This window comes from Candida dubliniensis, chromosome 4, assembly GCF_000026945.1.
Source record: "Candida dubliniensis CD36 chromosome 4, complete sequence".
Lineage (NCBI taxonomy): Eukaryota > Fungi > Ascomycota > Pichiomycetes > Serinales > Debaryomycetaceae > Candida > Candida dubliniensis.
The window spans coordinates 1,364,649-1,384,136 of record NC_012863.1 but is presented as its reverse complement, the minus strand read 5'-3'; the positions used below and the strand labels follow the sequence as shown (position 1 = coordinate 1,384,136).

General features: G+C 35.9%; 7 protein-coding genes across 7 annotated transcripts; 3 read left to right on the top strand and 4 right to left on the bottom strand. All coding sequences in view use genetic code 12, as the record gives it.

Moving 5' to 3' along the window:
• Positions 1-281: 281 nt before the first annotated feature.
• CD36_45620 (methionyl-tRNA formyltransferase, mitochondrial precursor, putative) lies at positions 282-1,361 on the top strand (the record flags this gene model as incomplete). The annotated part of the gene is made up of 1 exon (XM_002420160.1): positions 282-1,361. The coding sequence occupies one exon, from the start codon at positions 282-284 to the stop codon at positions 1,359-1,361; it is 1,080 nt and encodes a 359-aa protein (XP_002420205.1).
• A 137-nt stretch (positions 1,362-1,498) lies between these two features.
• CD36_45610 (from SGD-Protein of unknown function, involved in sporulation, vacuolar protein sorting and protein-Golgi retention, putative) lies at positions 1,499-10,753 on the bottom strand (the record flags this gene model as incomplete). Its single annotated transcript, XM_002420159.1, has 1 exon — positions 1,499-10,753. One exon carries the CDS (start codon positions 10,751-10,753, stop codon positions 1,499-1,501), a length of 9,255 nt encoding a protein of 3,084 aa, XP_002420204.1.
• Positions 10,754-11,326: 573 nt separating this feature from the next.
• CD36_45600 (conserved hypothetical protein) lies at positions 11,327-11,896 on the bottom strand (the record flags this gene model as incomplete). Its single annotated transcript, XM_002420158.1, has 1 exon — positions 11,327-11,896. The coding sequence occupies one exon, from the start codon at positions 11,894-11,896 to the stop codon at positions 11,327-11,329; it is 570 nt and encodes a 189-aa protein (XP_002420203.1).
• A 328-nt stretch (positions 11,897-12,224) lies between these two features.
• On the bottom strand, positions 12,225-13,406 carry CD36_45590 (conserved hypothetical protein; the record flags this gene model as incomplete). The annotated part of the gene is made up of 1 exon (XM_002420157.1): positions 12,225-13,406. One exon carries the CDS (start codon positions 13,404-13,406, stop codon positions 12,225-12,227), a length of 1,182 nt encoding a protein of 393 aa, XP_002420202.1.
• Positions 13,407-13,800: 394 nt separating this feature from the next.
• CMD1 (CaM, putative) lies at positions 13,801-14,470 on the bottom strand (the record flags this gene model as incomplete). The annotated part of the gene is made up of 2 exons (XM_002420156.1): positions 13,801-14,247; positions 14,468-14,470. 2 exons carry the CDS (start codon positions 14,468-14,470, stop codon positions 13,801-13,803), a joined length of 450 nt encoding a protein of 149 aa, XP_002420201.1.
• Positions 14,471-14,775: 305 nt separating this feature from the next.
• On the top strand, positions 14,776-18,135 carry CD36_45570 (DNA repair protein, putative; the record flags this gene model as incomplete). Its single annotated transcript, XM_002420155.1, has 1 exon — positions 14,776-18,135. The coding sequence occupies one exon, from the start codon at positions 14,776-14,778 to the stop codon at positions 18,133-18,135; it is 3,360 nt and encodes a 1,119-aa protein (XP_002420200.1).
• Positions 18,117-19,475, top strand: CD36_45560 (histone deacetylase, putative; the record flags this gene model as incomplete). The annotated part of the gene is made up of 1 exon (XM_002420154.1): positions 18,117-19,475. The coding sequence occupies one exon, from the start codon at positions 18,117-18,119 to the stop codon at positions 19,473-19,475; it is 1,359 nt and encodes a 452-aa protein (XP_002420199.1).
• Positions 19,476-19,488: the final 13 nt, after the last annotated feature.

Here is a 19,488-nt window from a genome sequence, read left to right as displayed (position 1 = left end):
GTGGGTTTGCTCCTTCATCTAATAACTTTATACACAACTGCAAAACTGTTTCATCTAGCTCAACACAATTCATAAGACGGGCCAATTCAACAACCATGGAATTTGGATCGAGTGGCATAGTAGGTATGTATTATGTAGAATAACAGGAGTTGATGATTGATTGTGAATCAATTAGAAATCTATTTTGTTTATAGTTTTCTGTTGTTCATTATTTGATGGATTTTTTTTTTCGCCCACTAACAGATGTTGATTCCGGATTTTCTTAACCCCTTGAAAGTGTAATGATAACACCTATTCATTTATGTCGAAGGGCATTCTCAAATTATAGACGATATACATCACAATCAACACATGATCCTTTGAGAATTGCATTTTTTGGTAGTGATAATTTTAGTGTGGCTAGTTTAAATAAACTAATTCAGTACCAAAAGGCAAACCCACACAAAGTAGATAGCGTTCATGTCATTACAAGAAGCCTTAAGCCACAAGGAAGATATATGAAAACAGTACAGGATCTCCCAGTTGGAAAATTTGCTAGTAAACAGGGTCTCTCTATAATGAGAGCTGATACTTCTGAAGAAATAACACAGTTTTCAAAACAATATCTTTTCAATCTTGTAATAGCAGTATCGTATGGTAAACTCATTCCGTCGACATTCATACAACATTGCAAGTATGGCGGGCTTAATGTTCATCCTTCGTTACTACCGAAATATTGTGGCTCGTCACCATTGCAGTATGCGTTATTAAATGATGATAAATTTACTGGCTGCACCGTTCAAACATTACATCCTACAAAATTCGATCATGGCGACATTATAATACAATCTCCAGAAATTCCTATACTGGATGGTGACAATTCTGTTTCGTTATTTAAAAAATTTGGCGAGATTGGAGGTGACCTATTAGTTGAAGCGATAGATCGAGGCTTATTTGTTAACCCGACTCCAATAAAAAACAACTATGCACATTCAATGGCCCCTAAAATCCCCAAGGCCAGACTGCAGGTATTTTGGGATAAATTCCTGGCTAGAGACATCAAAAGGTTATACGATGCGTTGGGACCAATCTTTACGTTTTTAAACGTTAATGTAATCAGAAAAAGAAAGCAAATATGTGAAAAGAAACGCGTGATACTATCTTGCATTAAGGAGTATCAGTTAACAGACTCAATTGAACAATTGACACAACCAGGAGATTTTATGTTGGTAGAAGAAGGACTTCTTGTTAAGGCCAAAACAGGCGGGCTTTTGGTTGAGAAAATAAAAATGCAAGCCCAAGAAGAAGAAATCCCTGAAAAGTTTATAGGAGCATATTCCAAAAAAGTGGGACCAGACATGCCAAAACATTTCATAGATTGATTGAGAGAAAAGGTCAGGAAAGTGCCAACCAAATATATATATATATAAAACACTAAATATGTACTTCTATTGAACATTTCTATACGTTTACTTGTAAATAGACATATATATATATATAAAAATAAGAAAACAAAGGGCTATAGAGTCACTTGACAGTGCTTGTTAAATTCTTGAACAGCAATACCAATTTTCTGATATAAGAAATTTCTGCCTGTTCTATCTGGAATAGGTATGAATGGGCCCTTTTTCGTCTTCAACTGAATTGTCAATCCTGTAGGTTCAACTGAAATCGATTTGATTTGCTCAAACTTTATCACCCATTTGGACAATAACGAGTTTATATCAAACAAAATTATTAATTTAAAAGAAACCAAAACAGCCATCTCTTCGCCTGGTAAAAGCAAATGTGCCAAATATTTTTGATTATAATAGACACCACCATCCACGTTATTAAGCCAATACTGACCTTGCGCTTCCCTTTGTGAGTATGGTTTGACAACTCCGTTTGGATTTATATATCTCGGTAATCGAACCTTGTCTAATCCCTCACTATCGAAAACAGTTGTGGTGTTACGAATTCCCTCACTGACATTTGATGCTAAATCAAAAATCCCAATTGCAGTCTTTGTAGGTAATCCAATGATTCCTTTCCCAAGACCCTTGAAAAATCCTGCGGCACCATCACTATTCGCCCCTTCAATTGGAGCTGTAGCAACTCCGGTGACACCTGAGGACAATGAGTCAAAAAACGAATTAGCACCAGTAGCAAATCCATACAAAGCGTGTTTTGGTCTGTTTCTTCTGGTATTTAAACGACGACGCTCCTGGAACAGTTTATCCATAGTGGCAACAGACAACCCCTTGGCAATCGATCCAGTTACTTTTGAAATAGAGTCAGAAAACCCAAAAACAGATTTCTTAACAAAACTCAATCCTCCCTTAGCAATACCAATCCCTAATTCTTGAGGGCGATCATTCAAAACAAATCCCTGGTAAGGCTCATAAAATATATCAATGACACCTGAAGAAAGCAAATTAAACAAACCCACCGGGTTCCCCAAAAAGTCTGCCGATCCAATGATATTATGAAGCTGGTAGAAAAAAGCCTGGCTATAATGTGTTTGGATAGAGTCAACCAAAATTGGAATGGGGACTCTTATATTTTCAATAAACAAAGCATTTAACTTTATTGGAGCATCGTTTATATTTCCGATTGCCATCGTCAATATGTTTACGAAAAACATTAAAGTATTCTGGGATGAGCCCTTATCCTCTGCATTAACTCTTTCAGTTCGCACAAATGACAAGTTTGCTTGAAGTGGTTGTAAATGTAATGCTTCAAAATAGATATCGCTAGTGTCACTAAGCTTGGCTGGCTCAGGTATATTCAAATTATCATCACATAACCTGTCAACATGTTGCTTATTCCATGAAGCCCCTGGGAACTTGGAGAAGTCTAGTAGTGCAAATAGGAAATCTTCATCAATTTCTAAGGTCATTTCTTGCAACAAAAGTGTAGCATACTTGATAAATAATACACCATGTGTATCATCTTTTACGCGACATATAGATCCTGAAAATGCTGGATGACTATTCAATTCCTTCCCAGTTTTTGGAATAACACTTGGGTACAAAATAATTGGGAATATGCCTCCATAGAGTTGATTGTCAATTTGAATCCATTTCAATTTAGCACTAACAGTTTGATACAAGTTAGATTCATTATACCTAAACTCTAATCCTTTCAAAGTAATGTAACACAATTCCTGATCTCTTGTATTAATCAAAGAAACTCCAAATCCATCAAACTTTGTAACGATTTTAGTGTGATAGTTTTCATCATTTTCAACCGCTTCAAATTGACCACTGTGACTATTTGCCACTGAACTCGATGAGGTCGAACCTCCTTTTAATTGATATAGACTGCTGGACGGGTCATAGTTTGAAATAACCAAAGACTGTGTGGGTCCATCAGCAACAACATTGAGGTCAACAATTCGCTGTTCCTTGTCATTTGTAGCAGGAAGTCTAAAAGGTTTCAACGTACCGATTTCTGCCAAACTTACCGCACGCTCTCTTCCATGTGATCTAATGATTATTTCTTTGATAATAGCGTTTGGATAATCGTACGCGTATGGCATAACACTTTTTGGAGGAACCTTATAGTAGATTGGCTTATATGGTGTTTCACTTTTCACAACCTCGCCATTAACATTAATATTGGGATCATTCTGATAAATATAGAACTCTTCATTAGTAAAGTTTCGAATAGAAAATGGCCATTGATCATTACCATTCTCTATATGGATAAACACAGTAGCGTCTTCTAGCATTATTGTGACCTTAACTAATACTTGTCCCACATCCTTTTTAAGTACCTTCACAAACATTTGCCCTACATCATTAATACAGAATGGTTGTGACCAAGACATTGATCCTGATGCTTGTGGGAACTTCATCATTAAATTCTTTTTCTCTAATATGCGCAAACCATAAAGGGGCAATGAACCGCCAGACTCAATCGATAATTGTTTGGTAGTACCAACTTCCACAACTTGCAACTCCTCTTCTAGCTTATTGACAAAAATGTATCTTGGGGTAATACTTATAACTTTGGTTAAATTGTATTTACCTTCCCCTTCTGAAACTGTCACACCGAGATCTATTTCCCTTTGTTTCCCAGTAATCTGCAATTTGATTTCATTTGATTGCCCAAGAGCATCAAAACTCATAGGGTGAGACCAAATTGAATCTTCTGCCTTTATAATTGCTCGATTCTTGGTATCCCCATGCTTCTCAAATGAAAACATAGCAGGTGTAATCTTTTGTTCCTCACCAGATCTGCCGAGCAGTTCAATAGTGTTACCACGCTCACTAATAGCCAAATTCAAATTCGATCGATTCAAAATAATATACGGCGAATAAATCACAACTTTCAAACTCGTGCTGTCTGACTTTTTTCTAGGATAGTATATTCTCAACTTAAGTATCCTGTTGTGAGTATCTTGTAATGTAATGGTGTTTTCTCTTTCAAATTCACTTTTCTTGGGATGGTTTATTACAGCAAACTCTGATCTCTTGAAGTTGCCATTCACAGGCTCGACACTAAGAAGTAGCAAGCTTTCCAAATTAACAATATGAATATAACTCTTAACACCTTTCTCTACCTTTCCTGTCCAATCCTTTCTTGCATGTTTATCGTATAATCGGTACTTGAAATCAAATGGGAGCAAGTTCTCAATTTCCAATGGCGCAGACACCACCAATTTCATATGCGGATAGACGTGAGCCAAAGGCTCCTCCGTGTCATATACTGCTTCTGCTTGAAAATAATAAACAGACTTATCGTCTTTACTTGCTGCTCGACAACTCAATGCAATAGAACCTTTCATTGCATCTTTCCAGTATAATTGCTCTTCAGACCAACCATAAGGTATGTTTGTTTCCGGTCTAATTTTTAATTTACCGCCATAAACCAAATCAATAGGTAAGGATTTGCTTTCCTTAGACCCAATGCGCAATTCTTTATCACCTCGTGCATCACTAATATCAATAATAATAGGTATATCAGCGTCATTTTCTAAAATAACTGTTGATCTCAATCTAATGACTTTAACATTATCCTCTCTTAGCATAATATCAACAGATAATCTATTATGCACTCCATCGACAGGAGGATACATAACATACAACTCTTCGCCAACGCTAGAGGCCGATACTTTTGCAATATTTTGGTACTTGCTATCAACAAATCTAATTCCCAAAGTACTAGCATCATCAGCATCCAAATTCTCACGGATCGATCGCCAATCCTCAAAACTCCAAGGTTTAGAGTCCCAAGATTTTATTTCGGTTCTAGTTTCGGATTCCTTTGTATCATTCCAAACTTCCAAATCTAATCCAGTTTCATTTACTATTACATATGGATAATCTTCACCTCTTGGTTTCAATTTCTCTCCAGAAGTAATCAAATCAGATACTTGTGATAACAATGCTACTGCCTTAGATGTAAGCGTCACTTGAGCTACTTGTCTGGAAATTATTTCCACTAATAATTGAGGTTTCGGGTGTCGAGCTTTTGACATGTAAACTGCTATTGGCCAGCTTTCAACCAAAGGTTCCCAAGACGATCGTGCATAATTGAAAATATTGATATAATGCTCAATATGAACTTCAGCATTAAGATCTGTGGACCAGTTGATTGCCCGTGCTTCAAAAGGTTTGATTTGCATATCAAGGACAGGCAACTCAGATACATCACCAATCAAAACAAATCTCAAACCACCAAAATTGGCATTCAACTCTTCACCTTTTACAATAGCAACACCTGGTGGAATTCGGGGAGTCTCATAATCGGATTCATCAGAATATGTTGAAAGCACACTAGGAGCATACTGCGAAAGCCTCTTTTTGAAATTCTTCGAGAACTGGAATTCTTCTGAATTTGATGTCTCTTCAACCATACCTTGGTACTTCATGTACAAGTCGTTTGCTCTATTGAATATTCCCAATGCAAGTCGAATATCTCTCAACGAAACTCTGACGATTAATGGATCTATAGATGCTTGAATGTTTGTCAAAAACTTGGTAGCAGTAGAGCCCCGTGAATCATGTGCAAAAGATACAGAAAAATCGTCAATAATTCTATAACTAGACGTATCTTGCTCGTTCATATCCATCAAATACATTCCAATGTTACTGGCAGCTAACGAGATTACATTCTGTTGAGTAATTAATATTTGACCAACTTTAAATACAACTGCTTCAGTATTTTCTTGGGTATCATCCGCGAGTAAAAGAACAGATGGTTCGATTATATTGACGGAAAACCCTACTGTGTTTGAAGTCACATCTTTCAGATTAGAAATTTCAGTGCTTTGAGTTTTTGCTGACTTTGTTGTAACAGAAGTTGTAGACTTTTGTCTTGGTCTCTCAACAAAAGGGGGTGGTGCCTCTTGTTCTGTTGCTTTGTTTATAAACAGTTGCACTTCAAACAAGTAGTCAAGAGCCAATATTGTTTGGGGTTTCTCAACCGTTAGCATAGCAGTAATATTCCTACTGTCTGGAGGACCTTCAGTGGTGACTAACAACGTAAATTGGTTATCAACCCCGTCCACGCTAGGGATAATCACGGGAAATTTGCTGTCTGTATCGACCCTTGTATCTTTTACAACAAATGACTTGATTTTGACATTGGCATTGAAATGCCCATTATGCAACATGTCAAATTCACAAATTAATTTGTTCATTGTAAAAGTAGATAATGAACAATTTTTCAATGTAGTGGTACTTGCAGTTCCATTGTAAATAGTCAAAGCTACTCGAGGAATATCAAATTTTAAGTCAACCATTTTATGATTTCCAGGAATATCAGTATCTTCTGCATTAGGAGGACTTACAGATGTTTGTTGCTGGGGTGATTCAGCATGAATCATTTGAGTGTTGTGTCTAAGAACTTCGTTTGCATAAACAGCGTCTTCTTCAACATCTTGTAAATTAGAATCTGAATTGTCAAACGTAAAGGCTCTATTCACAGAATCAGAAAGCTGTGTTAACATTTTCAATTGAATTTCAGTTAGATGTAAATCAAGCTCTGGCATTTTACCACGTACCACAACTGTTGGAGTGTCTCTAATATATTTCTCTGAATACTCGATATCAAACGAAACGTCTAAATCATCTACCATATGCAGATCTTGTTGGATATTACCTTCAAACACTAAATGGGACATAACATTAACATTACGGATACCAACTTGTATTGTATTTATTGCATCCTTGTATTGATTATGAGCATAAATCTCTCCCAAATTAGCCACTAACTTGTTAGTATTATGATTTACAAACGGAAACACGATTGTCGGTGCATGGATTAAAACATTAAACAATAATTGAGCAGGTAATTGGGCAGATTGATTGATGGCAGCTTGACGTGCACTATCATAGATTGCCTTCATTTTAAGGAACTGGTTTAAATATGCCAATATTCTATTAAATGATGCCTCAATAAAATTTATTGTGATAGCGCCAGTCTCAAATTCCACAACTGACGGTTTGCTTTGAGTAGCATTATCGTAGGCCTTATAAGAAAACTGAGCCAAATTGTCACCATCAATATGAATAAGATTTCTAATTAATGAATTTCTGGGAGAACCTTGGTTAACTTCATCATGTAATGCAAACGCTCCAAGTTTACCCTGTATATCCATTGTATCTGGTAACAAAAATACTCTCACTTCAGCCGAGCTTAGCTGCAATGTAGCCAATTTGATGCCATCTTCGTTTAAAACAATAATTATACTTTCTAATGCAACATTGACATTAATTTTTTGTGGTGAAGTATCTTCGCTTGAAGTGTCATTTATTAACTCATTGGCAGATGTTGCTGGTGCGTTTGGATCAGTAAAAGTATTTAACACAAAATTCAACAAGCTCAAGTAAGATTTTCTTGTGACCACGAATTTGACAACAGCAATTTGCATATCCACATCTTGGTCGAATACTTCAATCTCCTTGTTTTTAAATATCACCATCCTTTGCTTTCGCGAGTATTTCATTTCAAGCAAGTTCTTGGTTTCACCTTCACTATTTGAAGATACTAGCTTTTGGAATTCTGGCACTCCCGATTTTTCAATATGATCCAATAGGCTGATGTCAAATACGCTTAATGTTAAATGCATGTCAGTAAGGGTTTTGTAGAAATTCAAAGTCAACGACTCACCAACGATTTCCGCTAATGGCTCTGTTTGTAGTGTTACCCCATCTATACATCTAGAGAGTGAAATTTGAACCAACTGAACATTCAAATCAAACTCGAATTGGTGCTGATCTTTATTTGTTGGAGCATTAGGTTTACTGACCTGCTTACTGGTGTCTTCAATATCAACATCCTGAATACTTCTGCTGTTACCAAACGCATTAAAAATACTGGAAGTATCTGAACTTTCAAAATCTGTGTTAGGAATTGCCACATCTATAATCTGCATTAAAGTTTTGTACTGGAAATCATTAATGGCCAATGCAACCTTAGGAACATCCCCACGTATTCTTATTCTAGCCAAGTTTTGTGCATCCGGAATAATGGAAACACCTAAAAGCAAACCTAAATTGAATGTGTCTAAAACGTAAGTCGATCTGTCGGTGGAATACAATTGCTCCATAGTGGTTTTGATATTGTGTCCCACTAAAAACCTTGCATCTTCAAGATTTACATGGAATTGATCATACATCAAGTTCTTCAAACTCTCCCAATCCTTGGCAGAGTATTGCTGTTTTTCTTTGTATTCTTTGATTTTTGATTTATCAACCAAATCGCTGATTACACTTATATGCCCTGCATCAAGAATTGCCACTGGGGATTTAACACTGGCAGGATCAAGTGGTAAAATTATCAAAGGTGTTTGTAAATCCAACTTGACATTGATTGTTTTGTGTTCTTCCAATGCATATTCTAACCCCATTCTTGTTTGTGTAGTTAATCCTTCAACAGTTGACTCGGCAGCATTCATAATTGCTCCCACTGTATCTAAATGAATCTTGGGGGGAGTGAAAAATTTAATAATTTCTTCTATGAACTTAGGGTTGTAATAAATGGTCATTGATTTTAATTTTCCAACAAGACTTGAATCTGCTTCTTGATGCAATGGGTTATTTTCAAACGATAACTGCAAAAAAGGTTCATCAAAACTATGATCTTGGTGGTTTTCTTCATCTTGCTTGACACTGACTATGTGTTTGTATAGCGATGTATTGGTGTTGTCCTCAATTCTAAATTCCTCCATTTGGAAACTAGCAACAAACGAATCTGGACGCTCATAGAACTGTGTTTTACAACCTTCAAAGACAATTTCTCCTAAAGTAGTTGTCTTGTTACGCTTAATAGTAAATCCCCCTTTGTTCAAATGCATTGTAACTTGCATTTTCACCCACTCTCTGGGAATATCCACAGTTGCTGTATCAGCATTCTCGTCATAATCAATAGCATCATAAAGTGCTTTCCTTTGTTCGTCACTCAAAGAAAGATCGATCTTGTCACTAGATTGAGGTTCGTTGTTCAGTTTTTCTTCGCTTTCATTCAGCCGTTTGGCACCACCCCACCAACTTGAAAGCCAACCACCACCACTTCCCGTAGATTGGGTACCATTTGTAGATTTACTCTCAGTGTCGTACAAAGAAGAAATATTCTTCTTTTCCTTTTTCAATTCATTTCTGGTCAAGGAACGATATAGTTTTATATCTTCATACGGCAAATCCCATTCCAAATCATCGAGCGATTTCTGTTGTTCAGGTGACATTTTATTCTCTAATTTCAATTTCCATAATGCAACATATTCCTTTCTTTGGTCTCGTCTTTTTTCAAAGTATGCCCAACTCCACTTATAGTTTCTTTCGTGGATTTCATCTAATACAGCTTTGGCGGCATATTGAAACCATTCCTTTGGAGACTCACTAGGAGCAATTTTAGGACGAAATTTTCTAAATTTTTCAGTTTTCATGAACCAGTGAAATTTAGAAGCAGTCCACAATAAATTTTGGTATTGCTGGGAATTCAATTCAACTCCAAATTCTTCGAAAAACAAGTCTGTGTCTATGTGTGGTATAGTGGCAGTTGTTCCAGTCTTATTAACCGTTAACTTACCATTACCAGTGACCGGTTTTAGTAAGTACTCTATGTCAGTCAACGTTTTCTGGAACGCAGCGTGTATTTCTTCACGGTCAAGGTTTGAATACAACTCAGTCGCCTGAGTATCCATGTAACAAGAAAGGTTTTTCAAAGTCAACAATTTTCTTGTAAGTGCTTGGGTTATGTTGATAAAGGAAGGTACCCAGTCCTCATCTGTTGAAACTGCTGACAATTCATCCAAAGTAAACCCTATCGAATACGGAGTCTCGGTTAAAACAGAATCATCCTCATACTTTAAATGAATATTTTTTATAGTAACTTGGAGATTATCCACTATTTTGGTAACTAAGGATTCCACAAAGGTCTCATTCTCTAAATCAGTCCCCAACTCTTGTGATTTTGCGTCCAAAAATGTTTCTAATTGTGCCAATTTTTCTTTCTTTACCGCTTGCAGTCTCAATTCCTCTTCTTCTAAATCATAATCTTGAACAATTTTAGGTGATATCAATAAATACACATCTTCGATAATAACTCTAACTGGTTTTCCTTTCAAATTGGACCAAGGAATTTGTAAAGTCAATTGCCCCAATTGACCAAATTTTACATCCACTGGTAACTTGAATTTATCAAGACTCTCTTTCCTTAGGCGCAAATTTCTCAATTTAACATCTCCACTCCATATTCCAATGTTTAACTGGTTTGTGTCAAAGTTTTCCAAGTATGATCCCAAAAAACGGTTTACCAAATTTGCTACGAGAGACTCAAACATATTCTAGCGCTATGGTAACTTTGTTTGATCTCCGAAAGTTCTTTAATAAATTGTATACTTGTGATCTATCACTTTTTTTTTGATAAAGGTGGATTGAATATGTTTGTAAATGAAGAAGAAGCAAATAAAAAAGAAAATGGATTCTGGGAATAAATTGCCAACAAATAGGAGAGACGCCTTTTCTTATTGATGTCGTTTGTTAATTTGTAGCACAAGTAGAAATAGAAAATAGCAACCCACTCTTTTTTTTTTTTTTAGTACCAGTAAATCCGAAAACTCGGTTGCGCAGATCAGCTTGTGAAGTGAGATATTTCATACAGGTAGTGCATGATTTACAAAACCAAATCCTTTGTTTTAGTGTCGGTGTAGTCTGTTCAGTGGAATACATTACAAAACTGTGTTATATATAATACATACATCTATATATGCTTCGAAATAAATGTTAGTGATACTACTCTGAAGAACGAGCTACTGTTACACGAAATTGAACAGCATAATAAGCTCTGGACGGGGTGTATTGACTTGTAAACTTTGATACTTATACGTATATTTGTACAGTGTCACCTTGGCTCTTCAAATAACAATTGGTTGATTAGCACTACTACCCATACCTTTATTGCTCACAGACGCCTTCTTTGTTGTTTTCTTTGTAGGTTTCGACGCAGTATTGCTTGAAGTCAGGTATGCTGCTGTGTTGGTATTACCAGTTAAAGTACTTGGGGTGGTGCTATTCCCCATAACAGGTGTTGTCTTGTTTCCCATATTTGGTGTATTATTATTGGTTGGAGCTTCGGATTTTATTTTACTTGGAGGTGGACCCTCAACATCGTGTCCCAACTTTATTTGAGCAAGATTAATGATCGGCAATAGCTTGTTATATTTGTCGCAATAATCAACAATACTATTCTGTACTGTCTTCAACCTAGATACTACTAATTTGTAATATTCCATCTGTGATTGATTTGTAGGTATAGTGGCCAAGGCTTTAAGGAAAAGTGACATATCATTTCTTAATGTGTTTATTTCCGCTTTCAATCGTTCTATTTCATCATATATCAACTGTGGGTCTATTTTCCCTGAAGTTATTTCATCGATTTTGATTATATCAGGAAGCTTGCTCTCACTTTTTGGTTTATCAGACATTTGTGTTCTCGTATATCTTTGTAATAGAATGTGCCGGTGTTTATAAAAATTAGACTATTATTGGAAAATTTAAATTGATGGCCTGTTATGAGTATGCAGAATCCTTTAAGTTGTTGATATATCTAACTATGGTTGCTCAGTATCACAGTTTGGTTACCCTTTTATATTTGTTTTTTTGTAGGCGATTGGACTTCCCTGACCTTTTTTTTTTTTTTTTCTTTCTCTGTTTTTCTACATTTGTCTTGTTCTGGTATCAAGTCTGTTAGGAGGGATACGCTTACATTTTGCTAGATATAATTGTATATTATGACTTGCTTTACTATATACATTAAGAAACCACCTTCTTTCTTCTCTCTCTAATGACAACAGTTTTACCGTCATCAGAGAGTTTCCAGTTGATATTGTGTTTGGAAACAAGATCGTCAAAACTCAAGTCATGCGGCAAATAGTTTTGTTCAAGATCAGATTTTTGCAACGTGTAATAGCAACAGCCTATGGTTTTTATTAGATGACAAACCATTTTATCATGACCCAATTTCATTAAAGAAAGAATGGCTTCATTTCTTTCTTCGTTGTAAATTCTGATCCAATGGTAGTAATTCCCGTTGATCCAGCTTTGGATAACAGTTAAAATCTCTTTTTTGTGGGGGATGTATCTGAAAAATAATCGAATTGCTTGTGCTATATTCTCATTTAAATGTACAAGATGAAGTATTAGGATAGTTACTATCTCTTCAAACTCCAGGTCAGAAAGATCCAATTCTGCTCTATGTAGTATTAGATAATTAATACTCGGTATGTATGTCTGGTAATGGCCCAAAACCGAAGATATACGAACCGAAAACATAAAGACTTTTTTATGAAATGCACTTGGCGGATCACAAAGAAGAGCTTCACGCAATTTTCGAGTTGACAATAGTATAGAGTCCATGGTAATATTCTCTGGATCGGAAGCATTGTTCTCTGGACTCTCTAAACTTTGATAATCTTCTTCATTAAGCAATTTTGTTAGACCTAGATGTAAAGAATTTGGGGTGCTGCAAGAGCAAAAACGAACAAACTGAAATAAAATCTGGCGATAAAACGCTACCCTGTCATGTTCATTATTACGAAGTCTGGTATCATTTCCTCTGCTTACTAGCCCAAATTCTTCTTTAGGAGTTGACTTAGATCTTCCAAACCTAGCCAATCTTTGTTTATTCTTCTCCCGCTCTTCCGGTGTTAATGTTACACTCAGATGATCACGCTCCTTCTTTCTATAACTAGACCCTCCACGCTTTGATTTGTGTGGCGGGATATATACTCCTCTCTGAGTGCTTTTAGATTTAAACGGTTTGTTGTTGATGTATTCTGGAGGTGTTTTCTCCACTGAAGATGCTAATGATGACAGTGAATCGGAGAAATCATTATCCACAATATTGGCATCAGAACTTCTTGTGTCTAAACATTGATTCGTTTGAACCCTTCGATCGGTATCATTATTATTATTATTATTCTGTCTGAATCTCATGAATCGCAACCCTTGCAATAGAATGGTATTTGAGGTGGTCTATGGATTGTAATATGTAATTGTAAACAATCTTTTAAAAAAAAAAAGTACATGTACAAAAAAAAAAGGCAACCTTACTCGCTAACTGTAACATCATACTAAATAAAGTAATTGGATAAATTGAATCCATATAAGATAAACCACTCGTTATACTCTTATAAGTTTCAATCAAAGTATCCAAGTACTTCTAGTACCATTGGCTTTATAGTGCAGAGAAGGAAATAGTAGACTACTATTACTAAAAACGAATATCAAATAACTAGTACAATCAAAGTGTATTAATTAATCAAGAACAATAGAAAGAAAGGGTAAGAAAAAAAAATGTGTCGTTGCCATTCGTTTCTTCTGAGGACCATTATTTAGCTGCTAATAACAGAGTAAACTCTTGGATATCAATCTCACCATCATTGTTGGTATCAGCTTCTTTAATCATTTGATCCACATCAGCATCAGACAATTTCTCACCAATTGAAGTCAACACATGCCTTAACTCGGCAGCACTAATCTTTCCATCACCGTTTCTGTCGAATACTTTGAACGCTTCTGCAATTTCTGCCTCTGAATCAGTATCCTTCATTTTTCTTGCCATCATGGTCAAAAATTCTGGGAAATCAATTGAACCATCAGAGTTGACATCAACTTCATTTATCATGTCAGTCAACTCACTTTCTGAAGGGTTTTGACCTAACGATCTCATAACTGTACCTAATTCTTTAGTGGTTATTTTGCCATCACTGTCTTTATCGAATAAAGAAAATGCTTCTTTAAATTCAGCAATTTGTTGTTCTGATAATTTTTCAGCCTTTAGAAGTTAATAGTTAGTATACATGATTCTTGCGGAATAAAAGTCATACAGACTAAACACATTTCACGAAGAGTCCATAGAAGTAACACGAGTAGATCAAAATGAAAAACAGTAAAACACATTACCTGTCACGAGGACCAGTGGAATAAAACACGCCCTTATTCGTCTTCATAACTTTGATCTTAAACAACAGTTGCTATCCAAATCATAAACATACCATCTTGTGTTATATCTTGTGTACAAATCAAAAACAAGGATTCAATAGTGGAACGAAAAAGAAAAATTAAAAAAAGAAAACTAAAGGAAGGGGAAACAAAATAGCAAGGAAAAAAAAGAAGAACAACCTTTACTGAAATTTTAGTCGTGATTTTGTTTGTTGTCATTTAGAAGTTTTGCTTCACTTTTAAAAATAGATCAGCAGAATTGATATTACACGACCGGAGGCTTTTTTTTTTTGTATTATTATGATCACGTACTCCATTTAATACACGGTAAACGTAATCGAACCAACTATTCGAAACGTTGATGGATAATGATCAAGAAAATGCCAACAGTGAAGAGTATCCCAGTTTCTTGAGATCATTAGATGACGAGAGTCTAATCTCACACATTCAAGATTTAAACAAGCAGCGTCTGCAAAGAAATGGGGCAGACTACTCCTTTGAACATGTCTCGACACCCAAAAAAATGGCGTCTTTCAATAGTGCCATCAGCTCGGATCCTTTTGACGATGGATTAGATGAAGATATAATTAATCATGTTAACAATACCGATGAGAATGATGCCTTCTCTGGTGAAGAAGATGACAACAACAGCAACAAAGAAGCAGTGGGTAAATTGCATGAATTTGGTGATTATGCCACGTATTTCCACTCTAAACGACTAAAGCAACAAAAGCAAGATGAAGAATATATCAAGTGGGATAAGAAGAGACGCAAATTGCAAAATATCAAAGATGAACCAAAGCAGATTTTTAAAGGGTGTTCAATTTTTGTAAATGGGCACACTAATCCCTCTATAACAGAGATCCATCGATTGGTGATTCTACACGGTGGACAGTTTGTGAGCTATATGGTTAATAAATCGAGTGTGACACATATAGTTTGTGATCGATTGACCCCTCGGAAAAGTATACAGTTCAAAAATTGTCGAGTGGTGAAGGCTCAATGGATTGTGGACTCGGTTGCACAACAGACATTACTAGATTGGACACTTTACAGACTGGTGCTGGAAGTAGCTTATGGTCAAAAAAGATTGGAATTTACCAAACAACAGACTATCGAAGAGAAGAGCGAGATAAGGGACGAGTGTCAGAATAATAATGACGATAAAGAAGAAGATGATTTAGACAATGAGACAAACTTTTCTTTATCTGATGAGTATAATGCAGATATCTTAGACAAACTGCAAGAGTTGGAAACCTTTTTTGAGAAACGTCAAGATCTTATACAAGAACCGGAAGAGGAATTGCCAGTTGTAATTGAAGATCCTCCACAGTCAGGCAAAGGTATTCATAAAGTGAATAATAAGTATGTCCTAGATGCACGGCATCCAGACTTTCTTCCAAACTTCTTTGCAAACTCCAGATTACACCATCTAAGTGTATGGAAGGCTGATCTTAGGCTAAAGTTTCTTCGTAGAATAGTGAAGGAAAGGTTGCACGAGTCAACTAGTCTCTTTGAAAATCCATTCATAGACCCAGGTGAGAAAAAAGTGATTATGCATATTGATTTTGACTGTTTTTTTGCTACTGCATCTTGTTTGAAGCGACCAGATCTAGATATGAATAAACAGCCTATAGCGGTTTCGCATGGTGGGAAAACTTCTGATATAGCTAGTTGCAATTATGTTGCTCGAAAACACGGAGTTAAAAATGGTATGTGGTTTATACAAGCGACAAAATTGTGTCCTGACTTAATTTTGTTACCTTATGAGTTTGAAAGTTATGAAAAGTTTTCTACTGAATTTTATAATTACCTATTCACAAGCAAGTTTTTTGATTCTATTTTCCCTGTCCTGATTGATGAAGTATTAGTTGATGCCACATCTTATTGTCATAGTGGAGTTGGTGATAGTGTGAGTTTAGTAAATGAATTGGCTACTCGCATTCGTAAAGATGTATTTAGGTTGACAAATTGTCCTGTGAGTATTGGTGCTTCGACAAATGTACTTTTGGCGAAATTGGCTCTCAAAAAGGCAAAACCAAATGGTCAGTTTTATTTGTTTGATGACACTGAAAAGTTTTTGCAGTCTATCTATATAAAAGATTTGCCCGGTTTTGGAAGAGGGATACTAGAGAAGTTGGATTCAGAGGTACAGTCCAGTAAACCTCGAATCAAAGATGTTATTTCTATACCGAAGCAAAGACTCGTTCAGCTATTAGGAGAAAAAACAGGTACCAAGTTGTTTGAATATGCTAGGGGAATAGATCAAACGAGTATCGAAATAGATGCGAATAATCCTGAAGCAGTGTTAGGTAGAAAATCTGTTTCAGTCGATGTTAATTTTGGTATTAGATTTGATACTGTTGAAGAATTAGACGAGTTTTTGATGAGACTTTCTCGAGAATTATATCAAAGACTTGTATCTCTTGGTATTTGTGGTTCTAGTTTAACCCTCAAACTTGCCAAGAGAGCTGAAGGAGCAAGAGTAAACCCGCCTAAGTTTTTGGGAATGGGACTTTGTGATTTTGTCAATAAATCTTCCAAATTAGGCGTGCCGACCAATGATTGGGGCATCATAGGCAACGAAGTGAAGGTGCTTTATAGGATGGTGAACATTCCTGTTAAGGAGTTGCGTGGTATTGCAATTACTATTTCAAAACTCGTCGATGCTGAAAGTGTCAAGTCTAGTAAACAGATGAGATTGCCTTTTAAAAAGGCAGAAAGCAATGCATTGAGTATACGAGATTTAAGACAGTTACAAAAGATGCCTGAATCGAAAGATAAAAAGACTCAAAAATTGATATTCAGCATGCAACTGCCAGAAAAAAGACAAGCTAATAAAGGCCGAGTGTTGCATGAATTTGCTGATTTTAAAAGCTTGGATTGGGAAGTTTTCCATGCTCTACCTGATGAAATCAAACTGGAACTAAAAGTGGAATTAAGACGGCGAGGCATGTTATCAGAGAAATCCACACCAAAAAAGGGGAAAACTTACTTGCAACAGTTGTTGCCCACTCAGTCTGGAAACGCCCTCAAATATGTCAGAGTGACTGAATCACCTAAAAAGAGGAAATCTCCTAGAAAAAGTAGACTGGAAACGCTGCTGCCAATAAAAGTTGCAAAACCAGAACCTGTATATGAAGAGTCACAGTCATACGATACGTCTGTATTAAATGAATTACCATCTTCAATTAAGGAATCGGTGCTAAGAGACGCAGAGTACAAAGAGAAGATTAAAAAGTTTGACTTGATGTCAATGCGAGATAAATTGGCGCAAAAGCTAGAAAACAGCAAGGTACTAGTAAACGAAGTCACTTCAGATTGGATCAAGAGCCAAAAAAAACTTAATACAACACCTTTATTTTTGAATGAACAATTGAAGGATAAAGAGTTATATACAAGATTAGACGATTGGGTTAAGTTCTCTCTACCTCAAGGAGGGCCACACGAGGAAGACATGGATTATTTTGCTTTCTTTGTTGAGACAATGTTGCAACGAGATCAATTTAATAGAGTTTTGTTGTTATTAAAAAGAATTAAAGAAAGATTAAAATACCACAAAACATTATTAAACTGTCAAGTTTTTAATGAAGAAGAACAGTTGGTATATGAGGAATCGTTCGAGGATTGGTATAGACAATTAGATAATAAGGTACAATTTTTAGTTGATAGATATTCAAATGAAAAAAAGATTCAAGTAGGATGTATAGGAATTGTGTAAGACTTGGTGTATTATCTGGATCATATTGCTGTAGTGGTTTAATTATCTCTACCCTTCTGTGTAAAATAGTTCCCGCAAAAATACTGATTGTTTATGTAATCAAAAACAAAAACAAAAAAAAAAACTGCCAAAGACCAGGCCATTATTATCAAACACTGAAGATGACCACAAAGAGAAAAGTGTATATCACTCTATCAGACTCTACAACCAATATATTTGATTTACTTCCATCTAATAAGGGAAGGCAGTCGTTAGTACAAGGCCTAATTGAGGCTTATAAATTGATTGACTTGTGTGATGGAACTATACATATTTATCCAGCTCAGACTAAAGATCTTACGACGTATCATGATGAAGAGTTTGTTAAACATTTGATGGAACCTCGAACGTCTCTAGATAAATATTCCGATCAAATTGACGCAGGAGAAGCAGATTTAACAAATGTTGTAATTGAGGAAAATGATCTAGATGAGAAATATGGATTAGTTTTCGATTGTTATCCATTCCCATGTTTGGGCTTATATGTGCTGTTGACGGCAGCATCTAGTATAAATGCTGCGAGAAAGATAGTTCAACAAGTTAAAGAAACTAATTATCAAATAATTGCAGTGAATTGGTATGGAGGAAGACACCATTGTCACAAATCTCAAGCAGCTGGGTTCTGTTATGTGAATGATGTGGTGCTATCAATTAACATTCTACGTAAAAACTTGGGTCCGGTGTTTTATCTTGATTTGGATTTGCATCATGGAGATGGAGTAGAAAGCGCTTTTAAGTTTTCCAAGAAAGTTGCTACTTGTTCAATACATAGATATGATGTTGGATTTTATCCTGGTACTGGGAGTTTGAAAAGCTCTCGAGAAAATACATACAATATACCAACTGGGAAGGGACTAAACAATTCAAGTATGTTATGGATAATCAAAGAAATTGTAACTCCGTTGATAGTCAATTTTGGCCCAAAGGCTATTGTCATTCAATGTGGGTGTGATGGATTGGCTCTAGATACACATAAGGAATGGAATATGACCATTAAGGGGTATCGTAATAGTATAGAGTGGATAATAAATTATTTTAGTGAAATACCTATAATGTTGTTAGGTGGCGGAGGATACAATCATACAGAGACTGCAAAATGCTGGACATACCTCACAGGTCTGGTTCTACGAGTTAGTAATATTGATACATGGGATATCATACCAGAACACAAAAATTTAGATGCATATGAAGAAGATGGTTTCAGATTCTGGACAGACCATAATACAGGCCCTAGTAAAATGAAAGATCACAATAGTGTAGAATATTTGAATGAAATTAAAGCTCATTTATTGTCTCTATAAGTAATTACCCACC